The sequence below is a fragment of the Mytilus trossulus genome, chromosome 5 (assembly GCF_036588685.1).
Source record: "Mytilus trossulus isolate FHL-02 chromosome 5, PNRI_Mtr1.1.1.hap1, whole genome shotgun sequence".
Lineage (NCBI taxonomy): Eukaryota > Metazoa > Mollusca > Bivalvia > Mytilida > Mytilidae > Mytilus > Mytilus trossulus.
Genome location: NC_086377.1, coordinates 73,274,696 through 73,290,922, shown reverse-complemented (window position 1 = coordinate 73,290,922; position 16,227 = coordinate 73,274,696). Strand labels below are relative to the sequence as shown.

At 32.0% G+C, this 16,227-nt stretch overlaps 1 protein-coding gene across 1 annotated transcript in view; it reads right to left on the bottom strand.

The window, feature by feature from the left end:
- Positions 1-16,227, bottom strand: part of LOC134718283 (uncharacterized) — a 77,680-nt gene that overhangs the window by 8,919 nt on the left and 52,534 nt on the right. The window contains exons 5-10 of the mRNA XM_063580776.1: positions 15,091-15,333; positions 12,203-12,673; positions 9,386-9,492; positions 6,004-6,457; positions 2,426-3,198; positions 1,202-1,232 (exon numbers count right to left, since the gene is read on the bottom strand). Coding sequence (XP_063436846.1) covers positions 1,202-1,232; positions 2,426-3,198; positions 6,004-6,457; positions 9,386-9,492; positions 12,203-12,673; positions 15,091-15,333 — 2,079 coding nt within the window. The remainder of the gene's footprint in view (positions 1-1,201; positions 1,233-2,425; positions 3,199-6,003; positions 6,458-9,385; positions 9,493-12,202; positions 12,674-15,090; positions 15,334-16,227) is intronic.

Sequence of the window (16,227 nt, the reverse complement as noted above, 5' to 3'; positions counted from 1 at the left end):
ATCAAACTAGTTAGTTCATAATCTATGTTTCAATGAGAACTATGAACTGAGTCTGCATTTCATATTATTACGATCGTTATGAAAACACGAGTAAGGCATGTTAGAATTATGTAAATATTATTACTTGTGTTTGTCAAACAGCTTCTATAATACGACTTATGTGTTACCTTTATACCTACTAAAGTGTTGATGTTGACAACATTGCAAACCATTTTTTATATCTACCTATAAAATCTAAACACTCTATAACTAAACAATTTTCAGTTACCTTTATCTTAAGACATGTAAAGTTATACATGCAGTTCAATGTTTCAAATTATACGCTTATAAAACACCAATTTCTACAACAATGCTCTCCAACGTCGAACTTTATTTGGCCCAATAAACTTTTTTAGAATCGAGCGTCACTGATGAGTCTATTGTAGAGGAAACGCGTGTCTGGCGTAAAAACAAAATGTAATCCTGGTATCTATGATGAGTTTATTATAGGGACAATATAATAAAAAAAAATCACATCCAAACTGTACATGAGTTAACTCCCTTATTAATAAATATGCCTTGTCTTATCATATCGAGTTATATACAATAACATAACGATGCTTTTTTTTTGCCCTAAAAAACAGATTTAATCCAGCATTTTCTACATTTGAAAATGTTTGTACTAAGTCAGGAATATGACAGTTGTTGTCCATTCGTTTGATGGGTTTTATAATTTGATTTTGGAGTTTAGCATTTTTGTGATTTTACTTTTTAGTAAACATCCTAACAATATTGGTAAGCAAGCCAACCAACTTTGAACCAACATGGAGTAGTGAAATCATGACAAAAACAGTAAAGGTTTTTATGCTTGTCAACTCTTATATATATCATGCATATAAACTCATCATAAATACCAGGATAGTTTTGGGATTTACGCCAGACGTGTGTTTCGTCTACAAAAGACTCATCAGTAACGCTTGAATATTTGCTGAAATTTGTTTGTGGTAATGGAACACAAAGATAGCCGATACACATTTCAATTCCACAAATGTTTAGAACTGGATTATTGTGAATCTTACTTATGTTTTGTTTTTATGTTATCAGCTCACAATATAACTTAAATGCAAATGAAATATACTTCTAAGATACATATTTTACTCACGAAGGAATTATGATATTTTTGAGATCTTTTAACAGAAAAAGAAATAGTCAATACATTTACCTGGACAACTAGGATCACACTGCATTTGTTCCTGTAAGGAAACAAAACTTTTTATTATTCAACAATTATTTGTAGCTAACGTTATCCGGCTAACATACCAAAAAACAAAAACAAAGAATCTGCTTCTTTTAAAGTTATATGTTAGTATAATGTTAGACTAGTGTTGATAACTTTGCTGAACAAGTTTAATCAAGCCACAATTTGTATTTGCCTGTCCCAAGTCAGGAGCCTGTATTTTCATTGTTGTAATTTGTTGGGTGTACATCCTACTTATTTTTGTTCTTTGTTTTATGCATGAATCAGTTCGTTAGTTTTAATTTTTGAATTGTTTTACATAGATCTGTCTTTTCATGGCCCTTTATAGTTGAAAAAATGGTGTGTTTTTTTTCTGATTAGTGAAAGCCATACCATGACCTAGCATTGCGAATTTGTCAATTGATCTCTGGTGGAGAGCTTTCTCATTGGCAATCATACAACATCGTCTTGTTTTCATATTAATCATAATATTTGGAATTACAAAGTTACACCAATGAGGCTACCACAAATACCTTTATGTGACTTTTTTTGAGGGATTGTATGGTTTGTTGTGCGACCTTTTAATACACTGATCGTGTTGTCCTACCTATTATGACATTTTGAGTAAGTGTAAATTTGCATGGTGGTTGAAGCAGGCATAAGAAAAGAACATCATCATGTATAGCAACTGGTATCTTTTTGTAGTTCGAAAGATTCTCTCAGTTTTGTGTTTTTTACTTCAGTTTGTAAGTCGTAAATGAATTTTCGAGATTTAAACATCATTCTGCTCAAAAAAAATGTCTGCGCCTAATGTATACTATTCATTACACTGTGTCTGTGAATTGCAGCACATTGATTAGGGGTTTTATCAAATAATTGCTACACTGGCATTGCTGTTAATTATACTCCAAAAAGTTACGAAAAATATTAGATGGAAAGCTAGAGTTGAAAAAAAAAATGATTGTTATCATACTGATGAATAGAATTGTCCTTGTATTTTTTTTCTTTTATGTTTCAGCTTTAAATTTTGCGATTTGATAGGGGACTTTCCATTCCGAATTTTCCTTAGAGTTCCGTATTTTTGTATTTGTTTTTTTTATTTATTTCTTTATAAAGAAACAAACCAATTATATCATGTCAATAAATATCTGTCTTTTATGCATCATAAGAAAATATTCAATATGAAAATAATTAAAGTAAAGTACATACCAGTTTCTGATTCCAAACTCTCCAGTTGTGTTTAATGTTTTCACCATGTTCGCAAAGAAATTCCTCTGTATCTACAACCATATATTCTTCTGGAGTAAAACAGTTTAATTTTGAGCAGGAATACTCAGTGTGGAATGGTAACTTGTTGTTGGCTTTACAATGGATAGTTGACTGATAAAATTCAGATATTCTCTCCAAAGTGACAAACAAACAATCCCGGACACTGGTGGCTATATCAGGTATTATCAGGCCCTTGGAGCGCTTGTGGACAAGGTGCAGTAAGATCTTATTTCCTTCTACACAGACAACAATATCATGCTCCTTATCAAATGATAACCCAACAAACCCAGAAAACAAAAGTTTCCGTCCTTGGTATTCTTTTAATGTCCACATACTCAGACATGCACATATTAGACGGTTTGGTAAGGCTGGAGGTATGATGGTTCCTTTGAAAACAAAGGCCAAACTTAGTGTCCTCTCTGATGTACATTCTTGTTTCAAGAAATCTGTATCATTTCTGTGGGTAAGCATACAGGGTACAAAGAAGTTTTCTATTGGTAGACGACTTCCTGTTTTTGTATCATATCTCCGTTGTTCGGATACGATATCTAGATGTATTAGCATATCAAATATGTACTCTTTAAATGGTAAAATCTGACGGAATTCTTCTTGTTCCCAAATCTGGTAGAGGTCTACTTTTTGTATCATTCCATTTTCAGACATCTTTTGAAAGGTTTTCCTTGTTTTATTTTCTTTGGGCCAAAATGCAACATCTATAAATATGAAATAAAGAAGATGTTATCAGACTTGATATATAGTTTATATTATGAGGTAATACCGGTCTATAAAAGCTAAATGATCAAACAATTGGTATCGCTCACTTAGATCATCACTGGAAAAAAACAAATTATTCTAATATTTAAATTGAATGTCTTTTATGTCAGGATTTGATGATCAAAGTTGAATTATTTACCATTTGGAAGAAAATAATCTGAAACAAGGCTTGCATGTGCTGTGGGAAAACTGCAAGTTTTCAAATGTTTGCATGGTTTCTACATGTTTTATTAGTTTTGAGGTAAGTTCCCAAGCTGTGATCCTTTTCGGTGGGTAATTTATTAATTTTGAGGTAAGTTTCCAAGCTGTGATCGTATATATAAAGAAGACAACTATGTTAAACACACTGAATGTGGTTTTTTTCCTTGACAAATTCATGAAATATGATATTTATAAAATAGAAAAAAGACAGACAAAATATACCAGAGGGATATTTAAACTCATAAACTGAAAATGCCATGGCTAAAAAAGAAAAAGACAAACAGACAAATATGATATTATAAAATAGGGGCGAAATATAACAGAGGGACATTCATACTCATAAACTGACGTTGCCATAGATACGACATAATCCGTTATCATCTGTGAAACGAATATTTAATTAGACTATTTACCGGATTTGTAATCACATAAGCAACACGACGGGTGCCACATGTGGAGCAGGATCTGCTTACCCTTCTGGAGCACCTGAGATCACCCCTAGTGTTTGGTGGGGTTCGTGTTGTTTATTCTTTAGTTTTCTATGTTGTGTCATGTGTACTATTGTTTTTCTGTTTGTCTTTTTCATTTTTAGCCATGGCGTTGTCAGTTTGTTTTAGATTTATGAGTTTGACTGTCCCTTTGGTATCTTTCGTCCCTCTTTCATAACAATCAACGAACTCGTGATGGTGTCCTTAAAAATTACTTTCAACTTCACCGTTTGGAACTATTGGTTTAATTTAGCAGGAATTTCTGCTCTAATGGTGAGGTCTCACATTTCTGGATGAAATTTGTTCCCTTATATAAATAGAAAGTGACACAGATACAAAATGATGGGAGAACTAAGTATTAATAGTTGATATTTCTCGATTATGAAGAATAAATGTCTGCAGACTTTCAGACAATTGATTAATCCAGGATATCTTCCATTAAAATACAAGTTTCATTTAAATCTGTGTATAAAACTTGTTGTATCTTTTGACAAATATTTCAAAAATGGGAACCAATGAATAATTTTTAACACATCAGCTGGTCCCTAAACAATAATGTATGTTAGTTTAGTGAAACTGAATGTCACACTAAGCATGTCTACATTCACCTTCTATAAAAAGCCTAGTATAAGAGTTTCAGTTTAAATATATAAAAACTACACATTGTTTTCTTTAAACATAATTGTGTTGGAAATCAACTCATAACGAGATAGAACTACTTGCATTCTCAAAGTTTTTTTAGCATTGTTCAAATATATCTTATATTTTGAAACCATGTAGTTCTATAGTCATACCGATACCTTAATACTAAATAAATATCAGTTTCAGTTTAAATTGAAAAAAAATATATTATATTTAAGTTTAATAAAATTTTGATGAAGTAAACTTAAGAAAGAGAACAGAAACGAAAAATTCTGCATGCTTCCATTTCTAAGAAGTATAACTCTAGAATGGTAAATGGGAAGGCACCAAAATTCAAACTTGATTTTTGTTTAGTGGTAATAAGCATTTTGTATAGAAGTCATAAAGTTTGGTTGAGGCAGGGACTTTCTATACTAACGGGACTAGTCACTTATAACGATATCTATACACATTATCAGACTGATCTCGGCTGTAGCTAATGTCACTTGACTTTATAGCAAATCATTTCACATTTACGAAGTATTTTACATGAATACAAATAAACTATATATTCAAGTTTAACAAAAAATCGTTTTTATGAAATTTTATACATTTTGTCATTGCAAACTGCTTTTCATGTTTTTCAAAAGATTTCTCGTCTTTTAAATATTGATCTTTAAACTTTGAGGAATTTGTTCGTTGAATTTTCAGTGGCTGCCATCTTGTGTGATATGGTAACCATTTTACACAACTGGGGTGTGCTTCAAAACGATACGTCTCAGTTAAATAATTCATCATTCTTTCAAAATCTTATATTTTTGTCATCTTAAATCGCTATTAATCAGATTTTATATATACAACTAATAATAATTATACAATTACAATGTACTGTGAAATATATACTAGCATTGTATATCAGAACTAAGTTTATTGTTGGGTGGTAGCTTTAAGCAGGAGGCTGAGTTATCAGTTAAAATCAATAAAGACGAGTCCCGTTAGTATAGAAAGTCCCTGGTTGAGGCAAACTTAAGTAAGAAAATGGAAAAAAAAAATCAGCAATTTTCCCATTTATAAATTAAAGAGACATAACTCAAGTATAATAAAAGTGACGCCACACAATTCAAATCTGATCTAAGTATCTAAGTAAACTCCTCGGTTGCCTGCTGCCGTACAATTAAAAAAACAACATTTTCATTCAGAAATCGGTTAAAAAATTGCATGCATTTCACAATTTTAACAATGTGGATAAAAAAAAGATTAATCATTTTACTAATCATATTACATAAAAGTTCTCACATACCAACAAAAATATTAGTATAAGATATTATCAAACAGTCTGTCACGCTCTAATAAAAGGTAGGTAAACTCTTTTTGGATATTGGAACATTTTTACATGCAATATTTATATTCTCTACACAATGAAAATACACACACCTGTGATAAAAGATCTCATAACTTCCACCATAAGAAGAGGGTTGATCATTACATTATCTCTCAGCTGGGGGGTATCGAAATAAACAATCTTCCCCAGGGAATGATGAAAATGTAGGAAATCAGTCAACTGCTCAGGGGACAGGACAGACACCTCGCTGATAGCATTTAATTCTTTAACTTCAGCCAATGACATTATTTGTTTTCCTTCTGCCACTAGTTCCGCGATCTCTAGCTCTAGTGGAACACAAGCATTAGGCATTCTTTCACCCCAGCATGGGTGGTCGAATGTAAGTTCTGTTATTGTTTTCTTCAGAACTTCTATTTCTGGGTCGGCTTGGTCTTTGGCATTGACAAATATTAGAGGTCTAAGGACCAGATGATGTTTACCCTCGTGGTCTTTAAACAACTCCTCAATTCCTCTGTAAAGCTCTTCACGTCTGGTCTCAATATTCTCCTGTTAAACATAAAAAGTTGACAGATTAATACACTGTAAAGATACTGTATCGCTCACCTGGTGATGTAAATGCATCTTCAATGGTGGAATAACAACAACAACAACAATACTTTATTTTAAGAGAGTTCTTTGTCTAATACGTTCTCCTATTTATTTGTATTGTAGTCCTGTAATATTATGTTGTCATTTCAATGTTATATTTAACATTGCCATTAAAGTGCGAGGTTTGGCATGCCACAAAACCAGGTTCAACCCACCATTTTTTCCTTTAAAAATGTCCTGTACCAAGTCAGGAAGATGGCCATTGTTATATTATAGTTCACTTCTGTGTGTGTTACAATTTAACGTTGCGTCGTTTGTTTTCTCTTATTTTTGAGTGTAAATTGACATTGCGATAAGACGTTTCACGGTTCTTGTCTATCCCAAATTCTTGTATTTGGTTTTGATGTTATATTTGTTATTCTCGTAGGATTTTGTCTGATGCTTGGTCCGTTTCTGTTTGTGTTACATTGTAGTGTTGTGTCGTTATTCTCCTCTTATTTTTATGTGTTTCCCTCAGTTTTAGTTTGTTACCCCGATTTTGTTTTTTGTCCATGGATTTATGAGTTTGAAAAGCGGTATACTACTGTTGCCTTAATTACACAATTAGCTAATCTTCCCTGAGGTCCTCATCATGAAAAATCGAACAAAATGCAAACATATACATTGCATACATTAGTATAAAAAGTCAAGTATGATAATAATGTTCAATACAACTTGATAAAATGTGATGAAAAAATAAACATGATGACATAATCAGTTTTTAATATTATTTATACAGCTAGGTTGATTTCAATAAATGATCTGTTATAAATGTTGTATTTGAAAGAATTAACATTTGTAATATTTCTTCACGGTATTGGCAAAGTATTCCACATGAACGGTCTAGAATACATAACATTTTTTTTTAACAATTCTGTTTTTGGTTTAGGGAGTATGATGTTTCCTTGAACAGCATTTCTCAAGGGGTATGTATTTCTGTCTGAAACATAATGATACTTGTCAGTTAGATATGATGGGGCATCATTTTTAATGCACTTAAATGTAATCACAAACTTGTGATATTTTATTCTCTGTTCAACTGTCAACCAGTTTAAGTGTTTGAATAAGGGCGAAGAAGGAGCGAAAGGGTCGGTTTCTAGTACTAATCTAGCTGCTCTCTTTTGTAATTTTAATATCCTTTTTAAATCCTCACTGCTACAACTACTCCACACTAAACAACAATAATCAATTGGTGGCAAGATAAAACCATTATAGAATATTTTTCTGCATTTTAGATTTAGAAATGTTTTAATCTTTAATAGTAGATATAGTCTAGAGGATATTTTTGAGCAGATCACATCAATTTGGTTTGTCCATGTGAGGGAAGGGTCAATTTTAATGCCTAAAAGACTTTCGCATGTGGAAGATTGTATCACTTGATTGTTAATAGTTAAACAACTCTCATTGTAATGTGGCTTTGCTCTTTGCTTCGTTCCAATAATCATATATTTTGTTTTATTTTTATTGATGAACATATTGTCATCATTGCACCATTCCTCAACACCATGTAAATCTTTTTGTACCTTTGAGTGTAGAGTTTGATAACAATTACCAGACAGATGTAAAGTTGAATCATCGGCTTATAACAGTGAAACAATTTTTCATATAAAAATGAAGGTCGTTTATGTATAATAAAAACAGAAGGGGCCTAATATGGAGCCTTGGGGGACACCATACTTGATATAATTTTTTTCAGAATGAGCATTACCAATTTGTACTTCTTGAGTTCTTTCATTCAAATATGATTTTAAAAAAGAAACAGCAGTATTATTAAATCCATAAATTTCAATTTTTTTACAGAGAATATCATGATCTACTAGTACTACATCAAAAGCTTTCTTAAAATCCAACAGGACTGCTAAGTTGATATCACCATCATTCATAACGCGTTCTACAATTAGATTTATCTCAAATTTTCAAGTGACATACATCTTCTCTCAAAGGTCAATTTTACACTTTTAACCTAGATCTTATACTTTCAAAGATAACAGACAGAAACTGTTATCAGTTGTTAAATCTTACATTCCAAGGGAAATAAAATGAAAAGGGTATTTTGAAAGAAAAACTTGCTATTGATATTTTTGTTTTGTAATTCATTTTACCTACCTAGTAAAGAAACACAAGTAAACAAAATAAGACACAATTGATAAGTTGGCAATAAATTTAAAACAGGTCAAGAGGGTATTTGCATGAACATAAAGATATTGTTTAATTTCCATTTTTTGTTGATAAAAATTGTACTTATTTTAAAACAAAGCATGAATCGTCCTAATGCATTCCCTGTCACAATCTTTTATTTCATAAACTCATCAACATTTGTATTACGTTTTGGAATTTCAAATATTTTGGCCTCTAACATCACTGAAGAGACATTTATTGTTAAGATGTGCATCTGGTGCAGTACCACTTAATTCTAAACTTTCATATTGTCAACATATTTGTTGAAATAAAACTGACTTAAAAAGAAAATACAAACTTTAACATTTAAACTGTGCAACTGTTTAAACTCAATAGACCTTGAGCGAGAGTGACACGGTAAAGAATCTCCATGACAATGAGATATATCAAATTGAATATTAATACAAATGCTAACCAATATCATTTTCTTATCTATAAGTGTTTCTTCATATATTCTACTCTAGTTATAGGCCCTGTAATCTGATCTTAATATTCTATTACCCACAAATCAATTAGGATCTTGTTCTTTCGAAAGTGTAGCTTTATACGAAGTTTGGTCAAGTTAAGACATATGGGCATATTATCACTATGTAAGCAGTTTTTACACATTATTCAAGTGTTTCAAATGGCAATGACTTACTACTATATTTCTAACATAAGATCACTCACCATTGGTACTTTGTCCTTGTGAGTGGCAACAAACAAGATTTTTGGAATGCCTGCATATACAACCTTACAATAGGTCAGGATGGAATTGACCCAATATTGCAAGAATACTACAAAATAAAATCAGAATCTGTCATAAAAAAAAGTATAAACTAGAGGTTCTAAAGAGCCTGTGTCTCTCACCTTGGTCTACGTGAATATTAAACAAAGGAAGCAGATGGAATACAAATTCATGACCAAATTTAAATATAGTCGAACTATTGCTTATAGTATCTAACAAACAAACTTAACCATGAAAACTAAACAATGATAAATGATCCATGACAATAAGGTCAAGGTCAGATGATACATGGAGACTGACATGTACATCATAAAATATTACCATACACCAAATATAGTTGACCTATTACATATAGTATTAGAAAAATTTGTGAGGGTTCCGAGGAACCCAGTGTCTAGCCTACTTTTGCTGTTAATCGCAGACTCAACAAAATGAGGAAAAACATCAATAAAAATTTCCCTCTCGATACTGTCTTTTGATTGAAAGAAGATTCCAAGTTTGGTAAAACAATCCAGGATAGTTTATGAATCTAATAAATGTTGTATAAACTTTAACTGCAGACTGTATGTAATGTTAACTAGAAGAAAAACTAAGTCCATTGATAAGTAAAATACGGAAAGAGTGAATTTTGTTTTACAAAATTTACTTCTGAATAATAGCTTATGATCAGAAACAAGCTTCTGTCTAAGTTTGGTAGAAATCGAGGATAGTTAAAGAACATTATAAAAAAAATTATAAAAATTTTAAAAACTTAAACCACAGAGTGAATGTTTTGTTTCTGGCAAAAAACTAAGTCCATTTATAAGTAAAATACGGAAAAGTGGAAATTTATTTTTACAAAATTTTCTTCTTGATACTATTTTATGATTATAAACAAGCTTCTGTCCAAGTTTGGTACAAATCAAGGATAGCTTATGAAAGTTATTAAAATTTTAAAAACTTTAACCACAGAGTGAATGTAATGTTTCCTCGCAGAAAAACTAAGTCCATTTATCAGTTTAATACGGAAAAGTGGAAATTTATTTTTACAAAGTATTCTTCTTCATACTATCTTATGATCATAAACAAGCTTCTGTCAAGTTTGGTACAAATCAAGGATGGTTTATGAAAGTTATTAAATTTTTTAAAACTTTAACCATAGAGTGAATGTAATGTTTCCTCGCAGAAAAACAAAGTCCATTTATAAATAAAATACGGAAAAAATGGAATTTTATTTTTACAAAATTTACTTCTGGATACTTTCTTATGATCATAAACAACCTTCTGTCCAAGTTTGGTAGAAATTCAGTATAGTTTAAGAAATTTCAAAAACTTTAACCACAGAGTGAATATTTGTGGACACCGCCGCCGCCGAGAACGCCCACGGAATGTAGGATCGCTTAGTCTCGCTTTTTAGACTCAAGTCGAAGGCTCGACAAAGATACTAAAACTCAATGAAATGAAAATGAGGTTAAGGTCAGATCACACCTACAATACTGTGCAATTGAAGATTTCTTGCTATTGTGCAATACTGTGCAGTTGAAGATTTCTTGCTATAGCGCAATACTGTGCAATTGAAAATTTCTTGCTATTGCACAATACTTAATATAATAATTCACATACATGTATCCTGTTTGGTGTGTATCTCCTGCCATATCATTATTATTTGCTTTTATATGTATATATATCAGATATAAACAAATTAAAATGAAAAAAAAATAAAGAAAAAAAAACAGAAAAAAAATCCCCCCCCCCAACTGTGTTGAACACCTTATGATTCATCACCCCAAACTCAATCCCAGCCTTCCCTTTGTGGTATAATACCTTGCAGTACAATTTCAAAGAGATCCATACACTTGAACACAAGTTATTGTCTGGAAACTAGAAAAAAAGTTTTTTTGTGTCCTTTTTGGTCCCAAATTCCTAAATAATTAGGGCAACTGCCCCAAAACTCAAACCCAGCATTCCCTTTGTGATATGGAACCTTGTAGTATGATTTCAGAAAGATCCATACACTTACACAAAAGTTATTGTCCTGAAAATAGAAAAATGCATGGTTTTTTTTTACCCTTTTTGGCCGCTAATTCCAAAAATTTTGAGGCAATTACCTTCAACATCAATCCCAGCAGTTCCTTTGTGATATGGAACCTTGTGGTACAATGTCAGAGAGACCCATACACTAACACACAAGTTATTGTCTGGAAGTTACAAAAATGCTTATTTTTGGCCCCTATTTCCTTAAATGTTGGTATCATAACCCCCAAAATCAAACCCAACCTTCCTTTTGTGGTATTGAACCATATGGTAATATTTCATAGAGATCCATTTCTTAAACTTAAGTTATTGTGCAAAAACCAATATGTCTTCCGACGACGACAACGACGCCAACTTCATACCAATATATGACCGCAAAAATATAATGTTGTCTGTCAATAAATGCAACACTCTGTTCATGCTTATGATAACATCATCAGCTCCTTTTTTGTAAGAATTTACTCATTCAAAAATCTAAAGCACTTTCCGGCGTACAAAAATTCAAACCTGGTATCTTTGATAAATATTATTGTCTTACCTCATATCAATGTTTCAAAATGTGAGACATATTGAGGTTAATATTGTAGTTTGTAACAAGCTCAAAGTGGCAATGTAAACAAGTTACGTAAACATTTAGATTGGCTTAAATATTTAGACAATTTCAATTGTTTTTTTGAATTATCACCTTGCTGTTATAGAAATGTATCCTGTTTGCATTATCTGAGTGTAAATAAAATGCACATTACCTGCTGGCGTTGGCGTCATGTGCTGCCCTGGAAAACACATCACATCAGGGACCTGTTCATGCAAATCTTTGCTCCCATCAAATACTACAAGAAACAATGCCCGGAACGTCATGAAGGTCTGATGTGTTGTTAGATAAACATATTGTCCACCAAAATCCCAGAAGATAAGACGTCCAACTTTCATCTTATACTTTCCACTTTTGAGGAACTTTTCCATTTTCTTTCTTATTTCTTCTTTTGTCATTCTTGTTCTCATTTTCTTTTCCGTCTGTTTTACCGTGTGGGGCACGTTTAGAGATTGTGCTGCTGCAGACTGTTCTGGGGGCAAAGAGGAAAGTGTAGCTTTGGCATAACCAGTTGGGCTTGTATCTGAAGCTTTGATGAACTTTTTGGTTAGTTCACTCTCCTCCTCTTCTTCCAGAGAGGTCATTAAAACCTTACTGTACACAACATCCAGGGCATTAAAAGAGTCTGAAATTATATTTAATACATCAGGCAAATCAAATCAAAATCAGCTGCAGGCTGTCAAAACGAAGTGAAGAATGTAAGAAAAATCAGTAATTAAGATTAGAATGAAATTTTATCAGGTGTAACATTCACATAATGCTATTAACACATTTTAAAGAGAGTCATATTTTAACTGATTGATTGATGAAATTATTGATTATGGAAAATAATGTTAATTCATTGATTAATTTTAACATTTAAATTCAATTTCAAAATATAACCAGATGCTCCGCAGGGCGTAGCTTTATACGACCGCAGAGGTTGAACCCTGAACGGATGGGGCAAGTATGGACACAACATTCAAGCTGGATTCCGCTCTAAATTTGGATTGTGATTAAATAGTTGACACAGCATAGGTTTCTGACACAGAATGAATGTATTCAAATGAACTTAAAATTTTTGTTTTCTCTTAGAGCAATTCACTATGCTGTTGAATATTAATCCTCTCAAAAAAATGTTTGAAGAAATTTTCTTTTTATTTATGAAATTTCAAATGAGAAAAATTTAACCCAATTTTTTATTCACATCCCCCTTTCCCTTATTCCAAAACTAATTTCAATTAAAATATTCTAATGGAGTTTGCAACAATTACTACTCATTTAAATAAATGATGTAAAAAAACTGCTTGTTATCACTGAATGGTAAAGATTATTTAAATTTATCAGTTGGTAGTAAAAAGTGAATATACATTGTATATTGTATATAACAAAGATTTAAGTTGATTCTGGACAAAGAAAGATAACTCCAATTAAAAAAAATTCTTGCAGATATTTCTTGCTTACTATACTGGACAAAGAAAGATAACTCTTAATTAAAAAAAAATTTGCTATTTCACAATATTGTGAAATTAGATATTTCTTGCCATTGCACAATACTGTGCAATTGAAAAGACTTGCTATTGCACAATACTTAATATAATAATTTTAGATCCTGATTTGGACCAACTTGAAAACTGGGCCCATAATCAAAAATCTAAGTACATGTTTAGATTCAGCATATCAAAGAGGCCCAAGAATTTAATTTTTGTTAAAATCAAACTTAGTTTAATTTTGGACCCTTTGCACTTTAATTAAGACCAATTTTAAAACTGGACCAAAAATTAAGAATCTACATACACAGTTAGATTTGGCATATCAAAGAACCCCAATTATTCAATTTTTTATGAAATCAAACAATGTTTAATTTTGGACCCCGATTTGGGCCAACTTGAAAACTGGGCCAATAATCAAAAATCTAAGTACATTTTTAGATTCAGCATATCAAAGAACCCCAAGATTTCAATTTTTGTTAAAATCAAACTAAGTTTAATTTTGGACCCTTTGGACCTTAATGTAGACCAATTTGAAAACGGGACCAAAAATTAAGAATCTACATACACAGTTAGATTCTACATATTAAAGAACCCCAATTATTCAATTTTGATGAAATCAAACAAAGTTTAATTTTGGACCCTTTGGGCCCCTTTTTCCTTAACTGTTGGGACCAAAACTTCCAAAATCAATACCAACCTTCCTTTTATAGTCATAAACCTTGTGTTTAAATTTCATAGATTTCCATTTACTTATACTAACGCTATGGTGCGAAAACCAAGAAAAATGCTTATTTGGGTCCCTTTTTGGCCCCTAATTCCTAAACTGTTGGGACCGAAACTCCCAAAATCAATACCAACCTTCCTTTTGTGGTATTAAACATTGTGTTTAAATTTCATTGATTTCTATTTACTTAACCTAAAGTTATTGTGCGAAAACCAAGAATAATGCTTATTTGGGCCCTTTTTTGGCCCCTACTTCCTAAACTGTTGAAACCAAAACTCCCAAAATCAATCCCAACCTTTATTTTGTGGTTATAAACCTTGTGTCGAAATTTCATAGATTTCTATTAACTTAAACTAAAGTTATAGTGCGAAAACCAAGAAAATGCTTATTTGGGCCTTTTTGGCCCCTAATTCCTAAAATGTTGGGACCAAAACTCCCAAAATCAATACCAGCCTTCCTTTTATGGTCATAAACCTTGTGTTAAAATTTCATTGATTTCTATTCACTTTTACTAAAGTTAGAGTGCGAAAACTAAAAGTATTCGGACGAATACGACGACGACGACGACGACGCCAACGTGATAGCAATATACGACGAAAATTTTTTCAAAATTTGCGGTCGTATAAAAACCTTAACATCGTTCTAATAAGATTAGTAAATTGTTAAGATTTTCATACACAAATCAGATTTGATATTGAATGAATATGGCGTGAATAGAAGGCACAAACAAATGGCTACAATGTGAAACTAATTTAAATCAGTGCTATAACAAGTCTGCTGATAGCGCAGTCCATGCAATAGAGTTTTTTTAACGTGGTCAGATATTCTACTTGTGCTTTTTCTCACCTGGATCAACAAGAATCCACTCTTTTGTCTGAACATCGAGGCCACAGCGACCTTCTACCAGGGAAATCCCATCAGTTGGATGTCGCCCCTCTGGTAGGACATCCCCAGCTAACAGCTTCACAAGAGTCGTTTTCCCAACAGAAAATTGACCGGTTACCATGCATCTCATATCAAATGATTCATAGCTGCCTTTCCCTAATAAACGATTTAACATGGCAGACTGTTGCCCTTTTCCGATGGAATCTAAAAAAAATAAAAAAAATGGAAAGTTTTGATGTGTTCATGTTGAGAAAAAAAATGTATCCATACACAAACTCATAGATAATTTTTCCTCATTTGTTGGTTAATATGTCAGAATGTCTTTATGTCTTTGTGTTGATGTATTAGCCTGTTTGTGTATTGATCTGTCAGTGTAATGATGTATGTGTGCTAAAGTGTTGATCTGTCAATGTTTCAATATGTCAATGTGTTAATGTACGAGTCTGTTAATGTATTCAGCTGTCAGTGTGTCTATATGTCAATGTGTTGATGTTTGAATCTGGTTATATGTTGATATGTTAGTGTTTCAATATGTCAATGTGTTGATCTATCAGTGTGATGACAAATGTGTGTTAAAGAGTTGATCTGTCAGTGTGTCGATATGTCAATTTGTTGAAGTTTGAGTCTTGTAATATGTTGATCTGTCAGTGTGTCAATATGTCTGTTAATGTGTTGATCTATCATCCTGATGATGCATGAGTGTAAAAATGTTGATCTGTCAGTGTTTCAATATGTTATTGTGTTGACGTTTGAGTCTAGTGATATGTTAATCTGTAAGTGTGCCAATATGTCAATGTGTTGATGTAGGAGTCTATTATTATGTCGATCTGTAAATGCATCGATATGCCAATGTGTTGATATATAAATCTGTTAATGTGTTAAATCTGTCAGTGTGTCAATATGTCTACGTGCTGATGTATGAGTCTGTTTATTTGTTTATTTACAGACATGCACAGATTAAAAAAAATTATGTGATCTGTAATCAATCAATCTTCATCAATAGCCTATTTCACTTTTCCCATCAATTTGCTGGTTTTTTTTTCATTACAACATTATAAACAGATATCAAGGTTTCCCTATATTAGAAACAAGTAATTA